Source organism: Ictalurus furcatus, chromosome 1 (genome assembly GCF_023375685.1).
Source record: "Ictalurus furcatus strain D&B chromosome 1, Billie_1.0, whole genome shotgun sequence".
NCBI classification, from domain to species: Eukaryota; Metazoa; Chordata; class Actinopteri; order Siluriformes; family Ictaluridae; genus Ictalurus; species Ictalurus furcatus.
The window spans coordinates 34,071,489-34,098,749 of NC_071255.1; the positions used below are offsets into that span (position 1 = coordinate 34,071,489).

At 39.0% G+C, this 27,261-nt stretch overlaps 1 protein-coding gene across 4 annotated transcripts; it reads left to right on the plus strand.

Annotated features, from left to right (window-relative positions):
* si:ch73-206p6.1 (phospholipid scramblase 2) lies at positions 1–26,520 on the plus strand. Of its 4 annotated transcripts, none has more exons than XM_053636735.1 (8): positions 1–246; positions 433–567; positions 12,680–12,760; positions 13,009–13,051; positions 14,955–15,175; positions 17,648–17,809; positions 21,572–21,730; positions 23,621–26,520. In XM_053636735.1, the coding sequence occupies exons 2-8, from the start codon at positions 529–531 to the stop codon at positions 23,648–23,650; spliced, it is 735 nt and encodes a 244-aa protein (XP_053492710.1). In that variant the 5' UTR covers positions 1–246; positions 433–528; the 3' UTR covers positions 23,651–26,520. The 4 variants fall into 4 exon arrangements, with proteins under 4 accessions (XP_053492710.1, XP_053492719.1, XP_053492727.1 ...); XM_053636744.1 differs by having other exon boundaries at positions 5–246; positions 445–567; XM_053636752.1 differs by lacking the exons at positions 1–246; positions 433–567 and adding exons at positions 7,240–8,815; positions 8,919–9,129.
* Positions 26,521–27,261: the final 741 nt, after the last annotated feature.

Sequence of the window (27,261 nt, forward strand, 5' to 3'; positions counted from 1 at the left end):
AATGCGTGGGTTTATGTATGGGGAGTCCAGCGCACTTGATCCTTTCCGTTTCTTTTTAAAAGCCAGTCATGGTGGGTTTGTAAGGGGATTTGTTTATCAAGTTCGTTTTCTAAACGTAGAAGAAACGTTTTAGACCAGTTCTGTGATCGTTTGTTGTTAGACAGGTTGTTTATATTTAGAGTAAACATGTCGGTCAGGGGTTGAGTCTGTCCAGCTTACTGGGTTTGGTGACGCCTACAATAAACGGTAAGCACAGAGGATTTGTTTATGCTGGGATGTTTCAATCCTGAATTAAAACAACTGCATGTATGGATCCGTTCTTTCCTCATACACACTGAAATCTATAGTGTCCAAGTCTGTATCTGTGTGTTTATATGTAGGACTGAGTTTATTGTTGTATCACTGTATTGATGTTGGTGTGAAATGATTCAGACTGTCTTTCAGCCTAGAGGATGCACAATACGTCAGAGTGAAGCCTTCCCAGAAGAGTGGAGATTATTATAAGAGCAAAGGGGGACTACATCTGCAATGGAATATTCAACAAGCAGATATGGGTCTGATTATCAGGTGTGCACAAACCTTTGGCCATAAAGTGTATCTTGACGTTATAGTTGGCATTTGTTACAATTCGCCCCATCAATGATTAAGCCGGCAGGCCGAATTTTTCAAGGCGTAAAACCAAATAGAACTGAAAGAACCAATGGGACCAGATGTGAAGTGTGTGAAAAGGGGGTGGAGTGGAGTGGGGTGGGGGGGAGTGGAGTGGGGTGGGGGGGAGTGGAATTCAGTTTGTCAGAAAAAAAAACACATACTGTTCACCACACACCTCCAGGGTCGGGGGTTTGATTCCTACCGTGGCTCTGTGTGTGTGGAGTTTGCATGTTCTCCATGTGCTGTGGGGGCTTCCTCCGGGTACCCCGGTTTCCTCCCCCAGTCCAAAGACATGCATGGTAGGCTGATTGGCATGTCCAAAGTGTCCGTAGTGTGTGAGTGTGTATGTGATTGTGCCCTGCGATGGATTGGCACCCTGTCCAGGGTGTACCCTGCCTTGTGCCCGATGCTCCATGGTATAGACTCCAGGTTCCCCCGTGACCCTGAAAAGGATAAGCGGTATAGAAGATGGATGGATGTTGCTTAGTAAATGTCAGATAAATAATATAAAATAGTCACGTCCATAAATATTTAGACATTGACAACTATTATTTTAGCTGTCTACCACAGTGTATTGGAGTTGATATTAAATGTAAGTCATTTAAATCAGTTGAATGGTGTAGGAATCACATCACGCACATACATCACACACAGAGTGCTTTCCACTACTATTGGAACCCTTGGTAAATATGTGCAAAGAAGGCTGTGCATTTCTCCAGCTCTGACCCTTGGAGATTTTTATCCACTCGAACCGTCCTCTCCACAGTGCGTTGAGACGATATCGACACACGTCCAATTCCAGGTTGATTCATAACATTTCCAGTTGACTGGAACTTCTTTTTTTTATTGCCCTGATGGTGGAAATGGGCTTTTTCAATGCTTGTGCGATTTTCTTATAGACACTTAACATTTTGTGAAGCTCAACAACCTTTTGCTGCACATCACAGCTATATTCCTTGGTTTAACCCGTTGTTATGAATGACTAATGGAATTTGGCCTATGTGTTAGGGCTGCACGATTAATTGAATATCGATCTCGATTACGATTTTGACTGCCCACGTTTACACGAACATGATCGACTGCGATATTGACATTCCAAGTTCGTCCTCCGCTCATAGAAAATCTCGCATATCAAATCAAGCGCTTCCTAAACTCACAGCCAGTCGCCATAGAGTGCCGCAGGGATGACATCATTTTATACGCCAAAATCCGGAAACGAGTTAGCATTTTAGCGCTCGCACTGCTAGCTTCGCTTTGAGCTCCAGCGCTTGCGCGAGGGGAAATCATGACACTAACATGTTGCTAAATGAGACTCCAGAGGTTGTCAGGGACATTAAACATCATCAGGTTCAGGTCCGCTGTGCACAATTTCCCCCCCCAAAAAAAACGTGGATGAAGATGCATCCACAGAGTAAATCTGTATTCTGTAAAATGTGTTAAATCAAGTTTGGAGAAGTTGTCGGAAGCTCGGTGATGGTGACATTGAAGTCGATTCACCGTGGTGTAGTCCGTTTATAGCGTACGGTTAACTGTTTATTTCTGCCGATTGTATTTAGACTTCAAACTTCATAAAAGTTGTGTTCATTTGTGACAATGATCTTGATGGACAAAACATGTTAGTATTATAAACTTTTGTTGATCTCGGCGCTTATTTTTTGCAATAATCCAAAAGCCTATGGGAAAATCCTATTGGGTTTTTGTCGAGGGAACCGGTGTGATGCTAACTTCCGTGTTCCGGTACAAAATGACGTCGTCCCTGCACCACTCTGTTGGATGATTAGTCTGCGTCTCTCCTCCTGTAAATACTGTTATTGCCTTTTCTGCATACGCCTGAATTGTTTTCATTTGGTTGCATAGTGTTGTATTTGATGCATATTTTCATTTGTTTGATGGTGTATTTATTTTTACTTATCCTATAATTTGTGTACAATTTTATTTAAATTTTGCTTCTACGAGATGATGCACTTTAAGGATCAGTCTAATTTGATGCAAAGATTTGTACATTAGCAGGAATGTAACATGGAGGTGAAAGCAGCGGTCTGTTTTTATTTAAATGTGAAAGTGCAATAAAAATACGTCGTCCCTAAAATCAATGAATAATCGTGATCTCAATATTGATCAAAATAATCGTGATTATCACTTTGGCCATAATCGTGCAGCCTTACTGTGTGTTATCTCATATTTATACCCCTGTGAAACAGGAAACCATGGTTGAACCATTTCCTGTTCCTAGTCACCCAGGTGTACTAAAAACATTAAAATATCAATGGGAATATACTTCAAATATTTCTCATTTGAATTCATAGGGGTGCCAATAATTGTTGCACACCTATATTGAGTATATATGTTTTTTGGATAAACCTGTGTTTTTGTTTGCAATTGTTTGACATCCATGAGAGCAGAGTATATTTGTATATTTTATAATTTGTCACAGCCTTCTTTGCTTCTTGTATATAGATACTCGTGAAAAAATAAGTACTCCCCATGGAAATTGTTGGTGCTTTTTGACATATTTGGACAAGCAAACATTTGCTCATCTTTGAAAGAGTGTCTGTTAATGAAGTTGATATACTTCAACAATACCAGAAGGAAAATGAGCTTTTTCAATAATTTATTCAACAGAAACATTAATAAATGTGATTCTTCTGTGGAAAAAGTGAGTATACCCTTGATCTCAGAAGCTAGTATTGCCCCCTTTAGCAGAAATAACTTGTAGGCATTTTGCATAATTGTCCACCAGTCTGACATCGGATTGATGGAATTATTGACCTCTCTTCTATGTAATATTCTTTCAGTTGCAATATATTTGAGGGTTTTCTCGCATGTACGGCCCGTTTCAAATCCCCCCACAACATTTCAATGGGATTCAAATCCAGGCTTTGACTCGGCCATTCCATAAACCTCCATTTCTTCTTTTTGAGCCATTCCTTGGTGGATTTGCTAGTGTGATTAGGATCGTTATCCTGTTGAATGGTCCAATTTCAGTTCAACTTCATCTTTGGGACAGATGACCCCACGTAATCTTCAAGCATTCTTTGATATGATGCAGAATTCATAGTTGAATCAATGAATGCAAGCTGTCCAGTCTCTGAGGCAGCGGAGTGTCGTGGAAATTAGACAACACTCGCAGACTCATCCTCTGAAGGTAAAAAGGTTTATTACAGAAAGATGGTTAATACAGGATCGAATAAAGCAGGATAGAACAATGAGAGCGCTCTGAAGTGCTTGTGCTGAACCACTACTATATATATGAAAAGCAGAGCATGACATAATTCTGTGTACCGATAAGAAGCAGTTTGAGGCAGTTCAAACAGACTTTGTCTTAGGATCTTGGAAGATGTGCAGTCGAACCTTGAACAGAAGAACATGTTTGGGTTTCTGTAAGCAGATAAACATTCTGTGCTGATCTCAGTGACGTGACATGGCCTTCTTAGGAGTTATCCTCAGATGAACAGAAAAAGAACAAAACTATTACAAAGTAAAAATGAATAATTTCCCTCACATTTCCCCCATTTTATCATTACAAAATGTGATCACTAAAATTAACAGAGAAATTACTATGCTGTGAATACATCAGAACTTCAGAATCCTTTCACGGTTCAACTGAATTAATCATAAAACAGACATAATGAAGGCGCTAAGGCTGTTTTTGTGGATATATAGTATCCTGTAGTCAAGCAAGCTCATTTAGGGTGAAATGAGAGTCGTCATGGTCAAAGGAATATTTACAATAGGTGTGAAATGGATGTCAATTGGCTGTCATCGTCAGTGTTGCTGGGAGAATCTAGTTCCCAGTCAGGCTTAAGATACAGCTCGGGTTGGTCTTGGTAAGGGTCATAGTCACCTTTTTGTGGACGTTTTAATTAGCATCAGTGTTTGGTCATCAGTCATTGCTCTTAATGAGCGGAGGAAACACCCCTGCATGCAGGAAATTACATATGGAGCCATTATTAAGTAGAATGACGGTGACCATAGGAACACAAATGGTCAGTATCCATGACCTCCAGGCCCTGAAAACGGAGTTCAACCCATCAAACTCCGTCTCGCTAGTCTGCGGAGGGTTGTGTATCACAGACCGCCTGTGTTCAATGATAGAATAACCATTGTGTCTGTGTGACGTTGTGTGGGTAGCACTGTTGGCAATGATTCTTCTGACGAAAGCCGATACAGAACGGTTTACAGAGGCGGCCAATATCTGGCATACGGGCTTTTAACTACAAATTGTCGTCCAATCTGCAGCAATAGTCTACTAAAGAACTTCGCAGGCTTATGTGGGACCTATCGAAATCGCGTCGCCTTACGATCAGTCATGTTTCCCTTGGGCCCACAGCCCGAGAGGCACCTTCAATTGTGGGTGTGTCTCTAGGGGTATGGGGCTTGTCCCAAGTTTCGGAAACATTCCCTTGTCAGGACATATTACATTCCGGTTAACCTTGCACATTTCCTGAAATATTTTTTTTATAAACTCCCAGCGTCGGGGTGTACCACATGTTGGAGATGGGTTTCTGTTCCCAATCTGTAATTTTCCCACTCTCACATAATCTGACTCACGGTCCCACGTCTTTCCACTGTTTGTTCTTTATTTTGGCTAATGAGACGTGAGGTGCTGATTCTGAATCAAAAAATACACGCAACTGCGTGTCACTCAGTTTGACTGAACATGCACAAAATTTGTCACATCAATATAGGTACAGCTCTTCGCTTTCTGGGATATCCATGAACCATTCTTTTTCAAAATTAAAGTCTCTTCCTTCATGCACTTGCGCTGTGTAATGAAGGTCAGAGGACAGCATAAAATCAACACAGTTGTCCTTCATCTTATCATGTGCCAATGTCAACAAACGAGCACAGGCTCTAGGCTTGTTATGTATGGACCATTGATAAACACAGAGCTCTGTTTCTCTAACAAATGGAGTTTCCAAAGATGAGTCATCAGTTATTGTTACTCCCTGAGTTGAGGACATCAAATTTAAGTGTAAAACACACTAAGTCTCTGCCCAGTAGACTGACTGGACATGAAGACGAAATTAGAAATTGGTGGGTTACTCTTTTTCCATTTTCACATTCACAAACTAGCGGTTCAGAGAAATGTTCTAATACTGAATGTCCTGTCACACCCATGGAGCGCAGTGACCGTGAACTCATTTTCGGGGATGCGTTTAATTCGCAGTGTTTCATCACTGAATATGTTGCTCCTGAATCTACCAAAAATGTGACACTTTGTCCATTGACTACAAGAGATATACATGGTAACTGTGTAAAAGGAGTGGCATTATACTTTAAAAGGTTAAGGGTCATGACTGGTTCAGACATTTGTGAATTGTCAGTCTGACTAATGTTGGATGTCGGTGTGTGCATATATTCCTGTTCTTTGTGCGCTAACAGATAGTTTGGGTGTCTGATGTCACCTCTTCTGTTCCCAGGTGCGTCAGTCGGCTTCTACTCTGGACAGTCTTTTGCAAAATGTCCAACTTTTCCGCAGATAAAACATGTGAAGTTGTATCTATGGGGGTTGCCACCTGGCCTTCCTGGCTGTTCTCCTCCTCGTTTCTTTCCTTTGCCTCTCGTAGGAGCTTCTCCGTGTGGATTGCATACCTTTCCACTTGTGTGAGGTTTCCAGCGTCCCATTGGTGTTTGATTATAGCGGCAATTTCTGGTTTCATGCCGTTCATAAAGCTGTTTCTGAGATGTGCCTCCCATGCTGTGACGGCTGCCTGCACATCTGCCAGAGCGTCGGGTTTCTCCAAGCCTGAGTTTGCATCATGGATCTCAGTCAGCCTGGACAGGTACTGTGATACAGTCTCTGAGTCTTGTTGTTTACACATCGCTATTTTTGTCATGTCCAGTCACACAGGAAAGGTGTTCATCAGCTTCTGCTGGAGCGCCGTGATTTGTGCTCTATACCTTTGCGTTGACTCCATCCCACTGTGGGTTGATTAGGCAGACATCGTTCTCTGGGAATTCACGTGAAACCTTGACCCAGTCCGTGCCAAGTTTCACCATGAGCAGTCGTCGTAGTTCGTGAGTGGTGGGTCTGAATTCTCTGCAGAATATCTGAAGTTCATCCCCAAACTTTCGTCCTCCTATTTCGCGGAGAGCTGGCAGATGCGTCATGCTGCTCCCGATGTCTTCCAATGTCCAGGGTCTGTGAACTAGCATCGGGCCTCCTTCTCCGGCCACTTCTAGCATTGGGGCATTTACCACGGCGTGCACTGTCCCTTCTCTGTCTGATTTTGTTGGTCTGAAGCTCTCTGGCAGCAACGTTGTTGGTCCCTTCATTTGGGATCTCGTGTGTAACGCCACCGGTGAAGATAGGACTGCCGGCGCATAGTTCGGTGGGGGTTTGTGGCTCAGTTCTGACAGGTTTGGATGGAGTGGCGTATGCTGGGCCGCTTCATTGTGAGGAGGTGCCTCTGAAACTGCAGGTTCCTCCCTCCTTACTTGCTGCGGGGGTCGCAGTGGGGCAGAGTCCAGGTCGGGATCGACTTTCTGCAATTTAGCACACTGACAAACAGATAAGGGCCTTGCCTGACATTTTTTCTCTCTTATGTGCCTCGCTCTGCCATTCAGCAAATGCCTTCCAGTCAGCCAAAAAGTGCACTTCACTCCTTGTTTTAGGGGTCTCTCTCTCCTTTGTCTCTAAATTAAGTTTCAGTTGTTCTAACTGTCTGAGACTAAAACGACTTTTTTCAGGGAAAGCACATTCTTTAACCCATACATCATATCGGTTCAACCATCCTTCCCCATAATTTACATGCATAAATGTGATATTAGGATCAACATATGAACACCCTGTACATACCATAACATGTGTCACAGGATGTGCTTTGCTACATGTTTTTCCCATTATTTTTTATTTATTTATTTATTTTTTACACCGCCTATAACTTTCAAAGTTTTAATCAATTTAACCTGCTATGAAAATCAAGTGAATATGCATTCTCGTGCACAGACAGAAAAGGTTCTAGTGTGTGCCAAATCTCTAGACATTTAATTAATCGTATAACTTATAGGTTCGATAGAGCAAACCTTAAGAATGTAAAAAAGTATTCCTGTGAGGGCGAGTCCACATACAGCAATTTGGTAGGACTTAGTTTTCTCTTCCCTTATTTTAAAAAAAATATATATATATTTTAATTTTTTTATCTCGGTAAAATTTACTTGTGTTAAATTTGCCAAATATATCATGTACCGCTGATATGATGGAATGAGTCAATGGGGCATGCCACTTGATGATGATCTGCCGTAAAAATACTGCGCCTCTTGCTCTTCTTAATAAGTACTCTCTTTACTTATTTATTGCTCGAACCGGACTCTTTCTGTTAGCAAATATTTTTGCTGTGATCTATGTTACGGCCCGGTCTAGGTCGGGCCGCAACATACAATAAAATAAAACAAAGGGTTGACGAGACCAAGATTGCATTTGCTTTGTTTATTCTCCAAACGGAGCACCTTTTTATATATACAAAGTGGTTTCACTCTTCAGAAGCCGGCAAGGCCAGAATAAAAAACAAAAATACCCTCTAACTTTACCGAAAGGAAACTAACTAAACTACAAGAAAAGAAAACAAAAATACACCGTCTTCCCTCACTCGCTAGCTAATCAGGAGAAAAGAAGAATCAACACAAATGGCACCGATTCCTACAAACTACTCTTAACCGTGAACTATTTACAGAGGTGACTATTAGTGTGGTAATTAACAAAATAATATATACATATATACACAAGTGTATCACACGAATCGTAACGGGGCAGAGCGTAAACAAAGTCGAATCAGGCATAGGGTCATGCACAGCCGAAAAGCACTCCTCTCACGCAATGGCAATGATTTGCCCTGAGATGGAGACTGACGAGGCTTAAGTACACTTCCGGAAACGTGCAGGCAACCAATCCTGTCGCACAAGGCCGGAGCAGGCGTGGACAAGACGTGATCATCCACTAGCAAGCCCGAATGTGACGCATGCAGTAGGCGGGGCCTAGAGAAGGGGGAGGAGACAAGAAACCCATCCCACCACCGACATAGACACACAAATGACGCATAGAGCAAACAGAAATACCTTGGATAATGTAACAATCTAAGAAACACCAATATCTCTGCCGTCACAAAGGCGAAGTTCCTGGAACTTCTTATAACAAATGGCTCCATGTAATACTTCTCTCAATGTAATACGCGCATTTCTTATATCATTGACTCCCTTCCATACAGACAGCAATACACAATGACTTCATAAGATTCTAATTCTAAATTCTTGTTGATTCCTACCAGTCAGTGGTAAGGCTGCATCGGTCTTTCACTCTGCACAACAAAGGGCAAACCGCCTTCGCGTCAACACAGGGTGTTTCAGGGTGAAACTTTTCTACGAGCGTCCTCCGGTTTGCTTGTTGTCCAGAAAAGCTGAAAAGACTCACGCAGCCCAGCCAGGAGACGCCAAATTGTCATGGAAATTGGACAACACTCGCAGACTGGTCCTCTGAAGGTAAAAAGGTTTATTACAGAAAGATGGTTAATACAGGATAGATTAAGGAGATCGCTCTGAAGCGCTTGTGCTGAACCACTACTTTATATATATAAATAAAATATGAAAAGCAGAGCATGACACACTTCTGTGTACCGATACGGAGCTGTTTGGGGCAGTTCAAACAGGCTTTGTTTTAGGGTCTTGGAAGATGTGCAGACGAACCTTGAACAGAAGAACATGTTTGTGTTTCTGTAAGCAGATGAACATTCTGTACTGATCTTAGTGACATGATGTGGGCTTCTTAGGCGTTATCCTCAGATGAACAGAACAAGAACAAACTTATTACAAAGTAAAAATGAGTAATTTCCCTCACAGGAGCAACCCCAAACAATAACATTTCCACAACTGTGCTTCAGTTAGTCTGAGGTGCTTCTCCTGAAATGCTGTCTTTGGTCTGCGGCAAACATGTCTGCTGTTACTGTGGCTGAACAACTCTATCTTTGATTGGTCTGTCCAGAGCACATTATTCCAAAAAGCCTGGTCTTTGCCTATATGCTCATTGGCAAAGTGTAGTCTTGCAAAGGCTTTTTCCTGGCACGGCTCCCATGCAGGCATGCAGGACAAATTTGTGCAGTCTCTTTCTGATTGTAGAAGCATGCACTTTGACACAAACAGCTGCAAGACGTACTAGCAGATCATGTGATGAAATTCCGATGTTCTTGGAGACTTCTTTTTGCATCAGACGGTCTGCTCTTGGGCTGAATTTGCTGGGACGGTCAGTCCTGGACTAATTGTCAACCGTTTGAAATCTGCACCATTGGTAGATGATTTTCCTTACAGTGGAATGATGTATTTCAAATAATTTGGAGATCTTTTTAAATCCCTTGCCAGACTCATAGGCATCCACAACCTTTTTTTCTGAAGGCCTTCCAGATCTCAAATCATACCAAAAAGGACCAAAAGTAATTGGACAAACTTTTCATGAATTAAAATTTTAACATTTAATACTTGGTTGCAAATCCTTTGCAGTCAGCCAATGCTTGAAGTCTGGAACCCTTAGACGTGCACTTCCAGGCCTTTAGTGCAGCTGTCTTCACTTCCTGCTTGTTCTTGTGGCTTTTGCCTTCAGTCGAAATGCAACTCCGTTGGATTCAGGTCAGGTGATTTGACAATCGAAGAACACTCCACTTCTTTGCCTTAATGTCTGTAAATGCCACACTTGATTAAACTTTTATTTGCTTAGTTGTAAGTGAGCTAATGCGGGAATTACACGCACCAATTGTGGAACTAGATTTTGTCCCTTAAAAAGCGGAGACTACATCTTAAAAAGTCCTGTAATTCCTACAGGGTTAATGCGATTTGGATGTAAATATCCTCAAATTAAAAAGTCCTAAATTCATTTAGTTTCAACTCCAGTATACTGTTGAAAACAGCTAAAATGGCAATAACTTCCAGCACCTAGATAGTTATGGACCAGACTGTATATGATGTATATAAGCTAATTGTATAATAATCCATTTACAATAATACTGAATACTATTATTAGAAATCCAGCAGCTGATATCGTGTAATCATAATGATTGTTGAGCAAGTTTTGTCAGTTTATATGAGAACACAGATGTGACGAATTTCCCCAAACTGACATGTGATAAAGGTGGCTATATCTCAAGGTCTTAACACAGGACTGCAGATAAAGTACTTTTAAAAAAGAAAAAAAGAAAAAAAAGGTCTCTGCTAAACATAACGGATGTATGGAAGCCCTGGAAGAACAAACAAAAACGACAATAAAAACACCTCAGAAAACCTGTCATTAATTTTTGTTTTGTTTTACTTAACATGTTATTCTTTGAATTATCTCATTATTTTCACGTCACAACTTGTGTTGTGCTTCTGTAAAGATGTACTGAAAAAAAATATGTAAATGCACAAAATTAACTGCTATATTCTGTGAGTTTCTTGATGAATTCTCAAAAATCCTGATAAATACACTACTCTGGGGCTCACTTTACTGATGAATCTCAGCATTCAAGTAAATGATCCAGTTAAAGTCAAATCATTCTGGTCCATATAATGCAGGCCATTATTTTTAAACCCATGATGCATGAAGGCTTGAGCATTCTGCACCACAATATTTAGCATTTAGTGGCTAATGCGCACTTCCTTCTCCTGACCATTTGCCTAAGTGCTATTCTGATGGGACGTGATTTCCGGATATTAGTTAGTAATATGCTGCCTGAGGACTTCTGTGGTAACTAGAGCGATTTTTGTGTGGGATAAGAAATCTCTACATAAATCCCAGAGATGAAAGTGTGTTCTCGATGGTCAGCATACCAAATGTCCTATATGTACAATGTACACCTTATATTAATGCTGCCTGATTGTTTTGATATTTTACTACAAGGACTTGTTTTAAATGTGCTAGGAACTCAAACTTGCCTAAACCCACACAAGCATTACGTCTCCAATACATGGTTTCATTGTTGTTGTGTTTGGTGGTAGATTTATAGAAAGAGTGATCACTTCATGAAGTGTCTTTATCCTGATGAAAAAACACGGGGAATTTCCCACAGGTTATACAGTTACAACCTTCTGCGTTTAGTACGCGCCTTACTGTGCTCACTGAAACCTCAGTGCATGTCGCCATCAAGTCTTGCTGCAGGTCTTTTGCAGTCACTCAAGGGTTTTATACAACCTGCCTTCTCAGAAATCTGCTTGCAGCCGTTGACGGCTTCCTTTTTCTGCCCCGTCCAGGTATTTCATACATTTTCTGCCCCTAGCCAGCTTAGGTTTTTCATGTGTTCCAGCTCAAGCACACCTGGTGCAACTAATGAAGCCCTCGATTGACAACACCTGTTTTGCATATTTGTGCTGTTGAGTGATTCTATTCGGGGGGGGTGAATAATTATGAAACTGGAGAAATCATAAGTTGCATTTTCAGTTGAATTTGAGGAAACCACTTGAAGCATTTGTTGTGTTCAACTATTTCAGTTGCTTTTGTTTGATTTGTTCGTTACAAACAGCTGAAAGTCTGTACATTTTGACGATAAACCTGAGTTGCAATGGGGGTTGAATCATTTTGATTGCAGCTGTAATGGAAACTTTACCAGCACGTCAGTCCAGACAGGAAAAATTAGCTGAGGTTATTTCCGTTAGCCAATTTATAGTACATAAGACAGTATCATTTTTCCAGATGTAAAGTTTCCTGACATCATCACTTCAGATTGGACTAAAGTCCCAGAGATACTCTGGTAATGTATTCTCGCCTCATTCCCAGAGTTCCCAGGATATGCTCTGGATCCACAGCCCCTGTGATGAAGATAAAACACTTCCCGAATGTGAATGAATGAAAGCAGTGTTAACAAATTTGATCTAAACACCAATTTATATAATTTATGTAATATCACTTTTTCATATATATACTGTATGCTCCTGTATAACTGAATATTCACGCAGTTATCCAGTCAGCCAATCATGTGGCAGTAGTGCAGTGCAGAAAATATCATACATCATAGGATAGTCAGTGCTGGCATTATTAATTATTAACTTTGACCTGATTTTCTTTTCTCAGGAGACAAACATGGAGCATATGTACATGATGCCCAACCCTGGGCTACCCAGTTACCCACCTGGGCTTGAGTACCTGACACAGGTGAGAACTACATGTGCTAACAGGATGTGTTTCTATGCATGTTTCCTTTCAATTGATTGAAATATTTTACTATATGTGAGCATTTGAGTAAGAAATGTAACCTGAAGTGTGTTGAGTAAATCTTAATACTCTGGCACTCCTCACTCATGTAGATTGCATATTTCATTGTATACTGTACACTATATCGGTGCACTTGCCAATAAAATATTAACCTGAACCATTTTTTTTTTCTTTTCTTACTAATGCAGATTGATCAGCTGCTGATTAAACAGAAGGTGGAGCTCATAGAGGGTAAGTTCAGGCAGTCTTGTAATGATTCAGAAATGACATTCATGGGGTTTGTTCTTGATATCTAGGTTACATGGCTACTTCCATGATGAAGTGCGTCTGTAGAAACCTCCAGAGCCTGTTAGCTTGTCAAACTAGCACGTCTCCTCCCTACCCACCTCGAGCTGAGTGATCCCTAGAGACATGCTCAACTCAAGTGTGATCTTCCATAAAAAGAGCGTGATCTAATTGGCTCTTCACACAGTTTCCACTTGTTGCCATGTTGGAATTACAAGCATTAGGAGATTTATACTGTTTATGTTGACATGTACTGCATGTTAAATACATAGTAAATATGTCATCTTTGCCTACCTGAGAAGATTTAATTCAGTCTAAATGATCTTTTTTGGAATTTAAGTCACTATAGGTGAATATATAATTTTTCTTCCCACAATTTTCCAGTTTGTTGCTGATGTATAGTTTTTAACATCCAAATAATTAACATTTATTTATGCAAATGAGGCTTCATCAAATTAAATATGCACATGTTTGCATACTCAATAAAACCAAAAACCTGGTCCTTTGATGTTGGGGGTGGGGAATATTTATTTAACTATGAAGATGCTCTCAAGAGAAAGATGGAAAAGTATGTTGGAATATCGATATGTGAAAAATTCTGAAACTTTTGGCTCTGAATATAGGGGGGAAAAAAGAAATTGTAATAAATGATTTTAAATGCGTTTCCACTCTACTAAACATGGTTTATAAGGAAAGTTGATGTGCACTTCATAATGACACATAAATTGACATGTATATGGGGGGGGGGGAGAGATTTTCAGAAACATGATTGTAAAGTGGGTGGAGCTTAAATCTTTAAATGTGTTCGATTATACGGTGGTCAGAAATGGACAAAAAAAAACCCCCACAAAACAGGAGAATAAACCTACTTCTGTTTAGTTTTGATCATTTTATTAGTATGTAATCTCGGTTCCAATTTATCCAAAAATGTTTTTAAATGATTGACAAATTGTCATTTCTACCTGTAGTAAATAATTATGTAGTCTAACCCAGACTGAGTTTATACTCCGGGTGGGTTTACGATCTGGTTAAAATGACTTCAGTCTGAAATTTGTCTTGTTTTTAAATAAAACAATAAAATTCAGTGTTGAATTAACACCTACAGTGTTCACTCAGAGTTAATTCAACTCTGTGCTAATTCATTTGTGTTCATTTTGCTGTGTATTATTGTGGTTCTGGTGTTAGACTGAGGTTTTCAAAACTGATTGTAAGCTGATTGGTATGTCCAAGTTGTCCGTATTGTGCGTGCCAGTGTGTGCGTGCGAGAGCGTGAGAGGCAGGCACCTGATCCAGGGTGTCCCCTGCCTTGTCCCCTGAGGTCCCTGAAATAGGCTCCAGGCTTTTAGAGTACAGTGGCAGAGCTGAGTAACTTTTCTTCTAGCTGGGGGCGGAGCTCATTTCAGGGCCAGAAAATGTAACAGAAACCTCAAACAAAGGAGCTTTTAGTTTTGAAAATATTGGTTTTCTAAAAATTATACAAAGCGTTTTTTTTTTCTTCTTCTTCTTTAAACAAAATTATTGCACCTGAACATACAATATTTCATGTTTTAAGGATTATGGCCTCTAAACTTTTCTTTCTTTGGGCAGACTTGTGGAATTGCGAAATGTCATTGTGCTTTAATACTATTGGAGTGCCCCTTAACTTGATTTGGCAGGTACATTGCTGTTTTAGGTGTCTGGCATCCATGAGAAAGGCACTAATAGTCGTGCCTGGGCCGTTCATGTCAGTGTTAACGTCACCCATGGGTACTTATAGTGACGTTTTCTGGCTACCATCCTACCACCATTTCACGCTGCTATACAAGTTTGTTTGAATGTTTACCCAATTTGTGTGAATTTGTGTTGGTAGCTCTGGTTGGCTTCGAGAGCAATAACAAGTATGAAATAAAGAACTCGATGGGCCAGAACGTGTTCTATGCAGTAGAGGAGAACGACTGTCTAACGCGACAGTGCTGCGGCCCGCTGCGCTCGTTCACCATCCGCGTCCTGGATAACTTCGGCCAGGAAGTGATCACCATCAGCCGGCCCCTCAAGTGCATGTCCTGCTGCTTCCCCTGCTGTCTGCAAGAGGTGAGTGCACTGAGCAATGCTCATGAGTGGGTTGTGTATTGAAATACTAGATCATCGTTATTCCTCTATCTCCTGAGTGTCTCGTTTGCCTTTTTTTTTTTTTTTTTTTTTGTGGGAAGGACCAAAACATTGCATCGACATCTGCTTGCCATTTTAATTCTTTTTAATATAACTTTGAGTTTCTAGAGGCTGAACAATTCTTTGCTTACTTGCAGTCACAAGTGCAATTGGAATATTTATCACTACTGATCTCCAGTTATTTTCTGAGTCAGTTCTCTCTGTTATTTAAGGTGTGTGCTGTTGTAGGAAAGTAATTAACGACAGAGTGGTGTAATGGATCGGACTTGCTGTTACCACCTTGATGTTGATTATTTTATTATAACGGTATGACGTGAAGTGTTTGTCTTACACCATAATTTGCTAACGATTCATTTTTTTTTTATTCATGACACAAAAATGACAAGTATTAAAAATGTTTGCTTTTTATCCATTTATATTTGCGTTTAACCCTTGTGTGTCCTTATGGACATTTTTGTCTTTCTTTTTTTTTTATTTCCTTTTGTTTTTTTTTTTTTTGCTTTTTGTTTTTTTTTTTTTTTTTAATAATTTTGTCTGTGTTAATGCAAACAGTATAAGTTTTGCAAAAAGGTGTGTATTTTTATTGGAATTTTAATTTCACCCTCATTTGCTTCCAGAAATCTAATTTAAACTAGGTATACAAAATAGTTACACTAAGGACCTTAAGGACAAAAATGTCCTCATTGAAACCCATTCAAACTGCGATATTTAATCCCTGTAACATTTAAGCATAAAATCATGTGTTCTGTGTTTAATAGGATTTTATTTTGTTGATAAGGTTTCAAAACATTGAATTAAAAAAAAATAAAAATTCTGATGTGTAGTATTTTCTCAGGTTTAGTCTGGGGAAAATCCGTGCTTTTTCCTTTTTTTCTGATTCTGCTGTATTATAGAGCGCTGCAGAACGACTGAATAAATGATGCAGGTGTGTGTGTGTGTGTGTGTGTGTGTGTGTGTGTGTGAGTGTGAGTGTGAGTGAACACTTGGAAAGAAAGAAATGATATTGTACTGGAAATCACAAATCCCACCCCATGTATACGAGTCAAAGAAGGTTCCTGATCTTTGAAGATTTTCGCATTATGTAAAGAAACCGGCGTTTAAAGGGTTAAAATTCTGAAAAATGACTGAATGTTTGGTCATTATGATCAGAACTGATGCTGGTAAAAAATCAGTCAGTGAAAGTGGAAAAAATATGAATATATAATATTTTTGACAGTTTTTTGACATGGACATTTTTGTCCTTTACAGATCTGAGTGGTAGGCTTTTTTTTAATCCGACACTGCATAAAAAATATGAATAACAAAATAAATTTTGATGCAATCATTGACTCATCATCGACAGTAATAATCAAAGAAAACCAATTCTGCTTAGTATTTAGTATATGGAAAGTTCCCTGGTGATGGTATATGGACTCTTTCTTTTTTTCTTTTTTTTTTTTTCTTCATAAAAAGTCTGTGGCATTATTTAAACAAACCAGCATTTAAAGGGTTACAATTTTGAAAATGAATGAATGTTTGGTCATTATGATTAGAACTGATGCTGGTGGGGGGCAGAGAAATATATATATATATATATATATAATTATAGTAGTTTTTGGACATGGACATTTTTGTCCTCTATGGACCTGTGTAACTTCTTTTTTTTTCCTAAATTGACACACGAGGGTTAATGTTCTGATACATCCATATATTTTCTCGTTCTTGAAGTTAACACTGGCCATGTAAACAGCTCCTGCATTCTTCCTACATTAGCTTGACTTGCAGCTGGTTTGAAGTTCTACAGCAATGTGTGTGCTATAACTTCCCTGCAGAATCGAGTGAACAGGAATCAGATTCACTCTGGACAAAATACAACAACATTCACTGAAGGATAACGTTGTCTTAGTGATGCTGAAATGATTCAGCAGAAGTGATTCTAACATTTTGAGCCAAGATCTCATTTTATTACCCGTGATGTTCCTGTCCTGGCAAAGAATTAAGTATGGATCGGTATTGATGTTCCCGGCTTGGCAAGCAGATGAACAATCCCAGCTCACCGAGATGTTTTGGCAGGCAGCATTTTTTGCTGAATGAAATTCCAGACCAAGTGGACGAGTTTCCAAGTTTCCAAAAAGGCTTCCAATTGGGTTTTGAGTAAAATCCCCCCCACCTCCCCACCACCCCACCACCCTCCTCCTCTCTCTTTCTCTCAAGAGATTCAAGATTCAAGTAGCAGTGAAAGGCTTTACATTGCCAAAGCATTGGTAACATTAAATTGCAGACATGCACATTTACACAAATTCACATGCAATAAAAAATTTGTTTGATAAAATAATAGCAATAAAAGATCTCTCTCTCTCTCTCTCTCTCTCTCTCTCTCGCGCTCTTGCTCTCGCTCTTTCTCTCTCATCTTAGCTGGAGGTTCAGTCTCCACCAGGGAACATAGTGGGTTATGTGCTCCAAGAGTGGCATCCTTTCTTTCCCAAGTTCACCATCCAGAATGAGCACAAGGAGCCTGTGCTGAAGCTGCGGGGGCCCTTCTGTGGCTGGAGCTGCCTTCCAGATGTCGACTTTGAGGTACTGTAGCTCTGCCCAGATCTCTCATCATCTCACTGACACTGCATGAGATGATGTATACTTCTGCACCCTAAAAGTGGTTAATGGGGGTTTAAAAAAAAATTAAAAAAGAACAGAAAACAAGAAGTAAAAAAAATAAGTGTGTATATATTAGTGTGTGTGTGTGTATGTATGTATGTGTAAATATTTATTTTGGGGGGGGGGTAACTATGCTGAGGGTTTGTCCTAGATTAAACCCCTTAAAGAGGACCTTTTATGCCCCTTTTTACAAGATGTAATAAGTCTCAGGTGTCCCCAGAATCTGTCTGTGAAGTTTCAGCTCAAATACCCCAGGGATCATTTATTATACCCTGCTGTAAATGCCCCTTTTTGGGTGGAAGCTAAAACACGCTGTTTTCATGTGTCTCTTTAAATGCAAATGAGCTGCTGCTCCCCGCCCCCTTTCCAGAAAAGGGCTGTGCCTTTACACCTCTTGTTTTGGATACAAAGTACTCGTTGTTTAGGAGCAGCCTATGAAGACCAAAGGCGGGGCTTTTTGCTACAAACCCACGTAGGTTAGTACAGGAAGTGAGTCTGGGATTACTGACGACTCATTTCAGCTGTTCAGAATCAGGTCGTTCTTTTGGGGAGACAATAACTCCGTTTGTTGTGCGCTTTGATTTTTTTAAAACATTTCAGACTTTTTACGTTCACAAACAGCTCTATAACACACTACAAAGGTAATATCTGAAAAAGCATACAAGGGGTACTTTAAACCACTTACAGCAGAGTAGACACTCTTGAGAATCTCATATCATAAATGATTCTGCTCGATTCAAAGGACTATACTTGAACCGAGTATATCTTTTAAAATATCTGAACCATGTTTTTGGGTAACACACTCTCTCGTCTAAAAGGTCCTTCACCACAGTTCCTAATGCCCAAAGTAGCTTGTTATTAAAAATAATAATGGCAATAGAAATTGACTTACTAGCACTTGTGCAAGACCATATTTTGACCCCAGCCTGAATAACTACATACAATTTATTCGATAAAAGATGCTAAAAATCTCTGCTCCACCTGTATGTCTTCACTTCGTGGATGAAAGGTCAGAATGTCCGCTCGGCACTAATGATGGAAATTCCAGCTCTTTTCAGTGAGTCGGATCATTTGGCTGACTCTTCTGGCTCCTAACCGAATAATTGGCCTTATTTATTTTATTTATTTATTTATTTATTTAAACCAGACAGGTTTTACAGTATTTTGATGAGTGAATTTTATAAATGCATTTAAATAATTGTTAAATCAGCAATGCCCTACAAACGTGTGGTGTTTAAATACAGTAAGTCCCATGTTGTTGTTCTGTGTTTGTAATTCACTTCTATTTATCCTGATATCTGATCACCTACACTAACGCAGTCACTAACACTACATATAGTACATCTTCAACAACCAGCAGTGCAGAGGAAAGCACGCTCATGTAGACCTGTGCGAGTCGGAACTCGACCCTCACTTCAAAGGGCAGACTTCTTTACAAATGATGCATACTAGTGCGAGTTCATATAATTCGGCACAGCTTTTTATACAGCAGGTGGAAAAAAAGCATACTGATGCTAGCTCTGATACTGTTGTTGTTGTCGCAAAGTTTGAATCTTGACGACGCCACAGCCAACTTTGTCTGGGAAGGAAAACTGGTTGTATTCTCTGGGTGGGCAGGGTATACTGTCTCTCCTTTCAAGCACAGTGGCACTAGCCAGTCGTGGGCATCTGTGAGCTCATATATTCGGAAGAGGGCAGATCCTTTCCTCCGCGTGTTTACTTCTTGGTGCCTGTTTATCAACACAGACTTCCACTCGAAGTTGCCCAATACTAAGACATCTCTTTATGACTTTACAAATACATGAGCTTAGAGAAATGCAGTGATGTCTGAAAATGTAGAGAGTAAAATATAGTTCTCTATCCAGATTTCCAGAAGTATTACAGTTCTGTGAAATAAGTATTTGCCCCATCCTGATTTCTTCTGTTTTTGTGCATCTCATACTAAATTCTTTCAAAAATGAAAACAAAATCTAAGATAAAACAAAGGCAACCTGAGTAAACACAAAATACAGTTTTTAAATGATAGTTATTTATTGAAACAAAAAAGTTATCCAATACCAACTGGGCCTGTGTGAAAATGTATTTGCCCCCATAGTTACTAATTCCTCAAATCTATGAAACTGCATCCATAACGGGGTTCAGCTGGACTAGACGCAACCAGGCCTGATTACTGCAAACCCTGTTCAATCAAATCAACGCTTAAATAGAACTTTTTCAACAGCATGAAGTTGGTTAAAAGGTCTTACCCAGTAACACACTATGCCAAAGTTGAAAAATTTCAGAAATGATGAGGAAGAAGGTGATTGAAATACATCAGTCTGAAAAGGGTTACAAAGCTATTTCAAAGGCTCTGGGACTCCAAAGAACCAGAGTGAGAGCCGTTATCTCCAAATGGAAAAACACGGCACAGTAGTGAACCTTCCCAGACGTGGCCGACCTTCCAATATTCCTCCAAGAGCACAGCAATGACTTCTCCAGGAAGTCACAAAAGAGCCAAGGACATCATCAAAGGACCTACAGGCCTCTCTTGCATCAATAAAGGTCACTGTTCATGACTCCACTATCAGAAAGACACTGGGGGGGGGGGGATGGCATCCATGCAAGAGTGGCGAGGTGAAAACCACTGCTAACGCAGAAGAACATTAAGACTCGTCTGAATTTTGCCAAAACACACCTTGATGATCCTCAAACCTTTTGGGAGAATGTTCTGTGGATTGATTAGATGATAGTGGAACTGTGTGAAAGATAGGGGTCCCGTTACATCTGGCATAAACACAGAATTCCACAAAAAGAACATCATACCTACGGTCAAGCATGGTGGTGGAAGTGTGATGGTGTGGGGATGCTTTGCTGCTTCAGGACCTGGGCAACTTGCAATAATTGAGGGGAAACATGAATTCTGCTCTCTACCAGAAAATCCTAAAGGAGAATGTCTGGGCTTCAGTCCGTAAACTGAAACTCAAGTGCAACTGGATTATGCAGCAAAACAATGATCCAAAGTATAGGAGTAAATCCTAGACCTAGAAATTGAAAGACTGACCTCCAGTTATTGGTTGCAGTTAGGTTGCTGAAGGTAGCACAACCAGATTTTAAGTTTAAGGGGGCAGTTAGTTTTTCACAGTGGTGATGGGTGTTTAACTTCATTTTTTTTTTTCTCTCTTTTTTTTTCTATCAATAAAAAGAATAGTTTTTATTTATTTATTTATTTATTTATTTATTTAGTGTCTTTACTCAGGTTGCCTTTGTTTGATGTATTTCATTTAAAGATCTTAAATTATCATTTAGTATGAGCTGTACACAAAAACAGAAGAAATCACAGCACTGTATGTGAAATAACTGCACACTGGGAGATCACTGTGATCCTTCATGATCAGTTATAGATGAGTCTGGGATTAACATAGCCAACCATCAGCGGTCATAAGTATAAGCCTGAATTCTGGTACTGTGACGCTATATGTGCAAACAAAAACATGGCCAGTGTAGGAATTTTTGGTTTTCTGCTAAATCCATTCAAGCAGCAGGCTGGAATATGCTTCATATCATTAATCAGCAGGAGCTTTATTCTAATATTATATATTCTCAGAGTATCAAAGCAAGCCCTATATATTTATTGGTTTTACATACGGACTAGTGAAACCAATTAAAAATGTCATAAATAATGTGTGTGTTAATGTCCTATGACAGATTTTGACCATGGATGAAGTGAGCATCGGGAGAATCAGTAAACAGTGGTCAGGACTTCTCCGAGAGGTCTTTACAGACACTGATAACTTTGGGATCCAGTTCCCGATGGACCTTGACGTCCGGATGAAGGCAGTGATGATCGGACTCTGCTTCCTCGTTGTGAGTACAGTGATGAGACTCTCGGGTCCAGTCCTGGGAGTCTGTTAGCATGCACAGTTTATGACTTTCTCCAAGACACTTTAATGAACACATTAACTAAGCTTGGATAGGGTAATCACCAAACTCTTCAAGAAATTGGTCACCTCCACGTCTATAATGTGACTTCTGAAAGGTATTTAGTAAAACACTTGGTCCAAGGGCGTCCGAGCAAGGTGGCCTCGAACTAGCACGCTTCGATTTCAGTGATTCGACTCTGAATCAATCCAGTTGCCGGAAGTGAACCAAACATGCTGTGTACTGTATATTGTGCTGTAAATGCAAGCTGATTAAAAACTGACCTGAGAAACACTAATTGCACTACTAAGTGCCGTGTCTATGGATATTTGGACAGACGAACAAAAATTGATACAGGCCACAATACGCAAAATGTTAGTTTTTAACTAGCAAAACTAGAGGTCGATTTTACCAATAAGTTGATTCATCAGCTGATGACTTTTTTAATTGATACTGAATGAAAACTTAACACTCAAAGTAAAATGCTGAACTTTATTACAAAAATAAAACAGTACTGACTCTACCATAAAAAATGTACTGTACTTTTTGATTTGTATATATATATATTATAAATAATATGTATGTGTGTCTGTGTTAAAGTAAATAATAGATATACATCCAACCTGAAGCAAAAAGTAACAGTCCCAATAACAAAAATAGACATCCAACATGAAAAAAAACACTTAAAATAACACAACAAAAATTTTCAGTGATAGTATTTATTTCACCTCTAGAGGCCGCTATCGAACTGTATAAGGGCAGCGGATTCTTCTCAGCCGCTCTGCAACGGTCGCAACCTGGAAAAACTGTCACTGTGGATTTTAGCAGATAAACGATAGTTCCAGCGATCAGTGCAAGAATCAGCAAAATCGATCAGTCGGTCGACCTCTAAGCAAAACCAGCTATTTCTATAATTATGCAGTCATTTATTTAATGACCGCTCCATGTTCTCCGTGCTCGAGTGTTTTTTGTGATCTCTACACACACTTAATAAAGGATTGTTTACCTTTTTATATTTATTTATTTTTTTCCACAGCACCATATTTTTGAGCAATGAATGAATACGTTTTATAAGCAGGTTTTCAATCCTACATTCTCCCCAGCCAAAACATTTGGTTGTGCAGTATGAAACTAAATGAACCACATGGATCCATTTCATTCAGATCTGAACACTGCAAATGGGCTTATAGGTGTGAACGTGCCCTTAGACCCCAGAACTTACTCGTATAGAAATTAACTCTTACCTAACTTGTAAAAATGTAGGGCCTCCATGCTGTGGTGTTTGGCACTAATACCTAACCCTGGAAATGTTTCACAGGAGCACTAGGAAGTGTTGATACGGCAGTAAATCAAAGTAGCGCGTGCAGGACACATTTTATACCTTTTTGGCTCATTCAAGTAGATTTTTCTGACTGTTATGGATAAGTTAATGCATTTATATTCCAATGAAACCTTCAGTAATTATGGTTATCCCATCTCTCTTATATACGTCCTTTCCAATAATTTGCAGTTCCACTTTATTGCCAAAATCATCTTGTAATTTCTGAGTATCTGAGCAACAAAAAACTACTCGCACAGAATGACTATTAGTATATAATGTTATAACTATATAAAAAAAAAAAACTATACCCTTTTAATGCGGATAAAAGTTAAACAAGGCTCTGGATTTATAAAATATTCAGTTTTAATGTTTGAATATGTCAAATCAGATGACTCCTTTTGTTTCTTTCTATTGTCTTTGCATTTGAATCAACTCCATTTTAATGTGGATGGATTATTGCTGAACAGATGATCTTTTTATTTTGTAATTTATGTTTCTGATGCTTCTTTTTACAGGACTTCATGTTTTTCGAGACAAACAACTAACTGCTGAGCGAGCGAGAGTAACAGAAAGAAGCAGAAACGACGAAAGTAAGGGTCTGTTCCAGAAAGAGGACTGGGAGGAATTTGTCAAATCCTGTGCCAGCAGGTTTATTGATTCCAAATAAACAGATGATCAGCTAACCCAACCCTGCATATAGTCTGCCAGGATTGTAAAGTGCAAAAAAAAAAATAAAAAAGTAAATTTTCTCATCAGTAAAACAAGAGGGGGAGAAGGCATAGCAAAAAAAAAAAAAAAAAAACATGACTTACAGAAGGTTCTGTAGCTTTATTGCATTCAGTATTTATGCTAATTATCAATTCATTTAAATAAATAATGCTTGGCAACAAACAGTTTCAAAACAGATAGGCTTCACTTTACTGATCAACTTTTATGTGAAAAAAATGTATCCAATTAGCCTTTACTGTACTGAAATTAAGGACCGTGCACCAGATAAATGCATGAAAGTTTTATTGGAGATTGCGAGGTTTAAGATGGGCGTTTATTAGTTCTTTCTGTGTGAGAAGAAGCTGTGTCGAAAACATTGTCGCAGCATTGTACAGCACTGATTAAACATGAATCTGATCTGATCAGTGCTCCTTAAACACTGCAGTTGCGTTTAAACTGCACTTAACCAGACGTCTTCTAGTTTATTTTCACAGAGCCGGAAGAACCAAACCGGATTCCGTCTAATCCTTGTAACTGGAAGAGAAAAATCATGAATCAGACTTTCTGGAACGGACCCCCACCGTTTCCTTATTAAATCCATATAGCGTTTATTATATAGAGAGAGTTCATAGAAATCTAGTAGAATGGATTTTTTTTGTTTAGCCACTAGACATTATACTTGGGTTTTTGTTTCCCTCGTTCCTCTAGATGTCCTGACCCACTTCTTAAACAGAGCAGTCGGAGGTTAAGGGTCTTAACCACCGAGGAAACGTTTCCCTGAAACATTATAGAGTTTGTTTAATACCCATCCTAGTTTATGATGCTTTTGAGCTAACTCGACTAGCACCCTACCTGCTGAAGCACCTGTAGATATTTGAAACCTGTACGTGTGCATTGTAAAGTGTAGTGACTTTTTGGTTTGTATTCCTGCGTAACAGAAAATCTACAGATCTTACAGCATTACTGTAAAATCGAATATTTATGACGGATGACGCTGCAGCATAACTCGTACAGGTTTACTCTAATACTGATACGACTGACCATGACTACTTTTTATTCTTTATTATAGCACAGTGCGGTTGATGTGTTGATTATAACAGCAGCTCTGACAGTAGTGCCAGCTGTAAGGCTTAATCGAACAAATAATCATTTTAATAGTCTCTGCTAATTAACATGGACGTTCTGTTATTTAACAAATGAACAATGTGTAATTGTTGATCTGGTGATGTGTTCTCTGAGGAGATGTTTGTTATATTTATGGAAGGAGTCTCCAGTGTCAGTGCTTTGTGGTCAAGCTGCATATTATTATTATTATTATTATTATTATTATTATTATTATTATTATTATTATTATTATTATCATCATCCTACTAACATGAGACAAACGAGAGGCTGGTGAGGGAGCTGCTGTAAAGTAAATGAAAGTGTTCCACAATATTAAATGTAAAGTGTGAAAAGTATGGCATGGCACTCTTTAATTAATACAAATTGGATTCATTGGCAATTTGCCGTGTTGTAAGAGGAATAAAACACGTCTGTGCTGTAATTGGAAAATAATCAAGTTTAGGCTGGTAACAGGAAATCCGCTTGAGACTGACAAATATTTACGTACATACACATTTTTCAGTATTTGTTTATTATTATTGTTGTTGTTGTTGTTGTTTGTTGTTATTATTTTAAATATATTAATACTTTGGATTACTATACATAACTGGAAAGCCATTTATCCACCCAGGATATACAAAAAGGATGTATTATAAATCTGCTACTGTATTGATGTTTAGTTTCTTTATTTTGTGTCAGTGTGGGTTAGTATTTGACCATATTTGTTTTAACATGTTCAAGCTCTTTTTCCAAAATATAATATGATCATTTTTTTATAGTAGTACCAAACATTTGCAGTAGAGGGCAACAGCAGCCTGTTTAACCTCTGCACCTACTACCTTTACACTTTATCCTTTTTCTTTATGCAGATGTACTCCAGTACTTGTTGTTGTTTCCCTTCTTTTTTTTTTTTTTTTTTTTTTTTTAACCTCAGGTACACATGCATGTAACTGATGCTTGCACTTTAAAAAACCTCCCTGTTTGTCTGTGAAGCTGTAGTTCAATTGATGCCTAATGTGCTTGTTGATACAGTATGTAGTCCATGCACTGCCTTGTTCTGCAGGTTTTTATTAAAAAAAAAACAAAAAAAACACTTATTTTCAACTTTCAGAGGTCTGCGTGACTTTTGTCCAGTGGTGATGTGGGCAAATAGTGCTACACTGGTTGTCAGACCAGTTATTAAAACATGAGTAACGGTGTTATTTGAATGCTAGTAGGGACAAACTGCTGGGAAGGAAGGAAGGAAGGAAGGAATAAAACATATTTTGTTTTGTTTACATAGTTTAATTAAAGCACCACAAAACAACTAGTTTATCCAGGCAAATCCAAGAAGATTTCCATACTTGTAAAGGTAAAAATATCATTAGTGATTGCAGTTTTGGCGGTACAGATAGTGTTTATATACTGTTATGTTTTAACACTCCTGATATGATGGAGGCTTATTTAGCTAGCAATCTGTAGAGAACACCGAGCTAGATAAATATGGCTGTAATTATTCCAGTGACCGAAAATTCCATCTAGGATGGTTTAGCTTATTCATGCAGCTTCATATTTAAATAAATAAATAAATAAATAAAAATAATTAATTTCCTTATTAACCATTCTCAAATGTATGTGTGTGAATTTTTCATTTATGTTTTGGTAAAGGTTTGAAATTAGTTTTTGTAATCTTGTATAGTTGGTGAGGAGGTACCTAAAGACATCCTCTTTAATCCATCATCTGTCTTTCCATCTATACAGAAGATGGGGCATGGAGACTGAACCATAAAAAAATAACCTCCTCGATTATACGCCTACATGGTAGTAGGGATAGCTTTTCTGAAACTTGGTCTGAAAATGTTTAATTCAGACCAGCTCGACTGAAACCCAGAGATGGATGCTTAATGAACAAGCTGGAGGCACTGAGATAACGCAAGGAAGAAAGCTTGGGATTCAAAATGGAACCCGTCCTCTTCTGGGTGACGGTGGATAATGGGATTATATATCATGTGTAGAAGAGTAAATACAAGCAGTAGTAAGGGTGTTGAAATGCTGGTCAGTATGAGCAGATTGTGAATAACTATCCAGATGAGATTACTAAAGAACGAGTGAGACTTGGGAAGTGCAAATCTTTAGGGTATGCGTGTAGAATCCATTTACAAAAGCAAAGAAGCAAGTCACAAGTGCAGAAAGTTTCAAGTAGAATATCACAACATGCCTGTGTAAAAAGTACTAAACTGTAGCTTTCTTTGTCAGTAGGGTGGTAGCCACAAGAGTACCTTTTTAGTGTCTACCTTTCACATGATAATGGGAATTTAGCATACCTTTTATGGCACATAACTGGCGCGTAACTTTTGAATTGTTG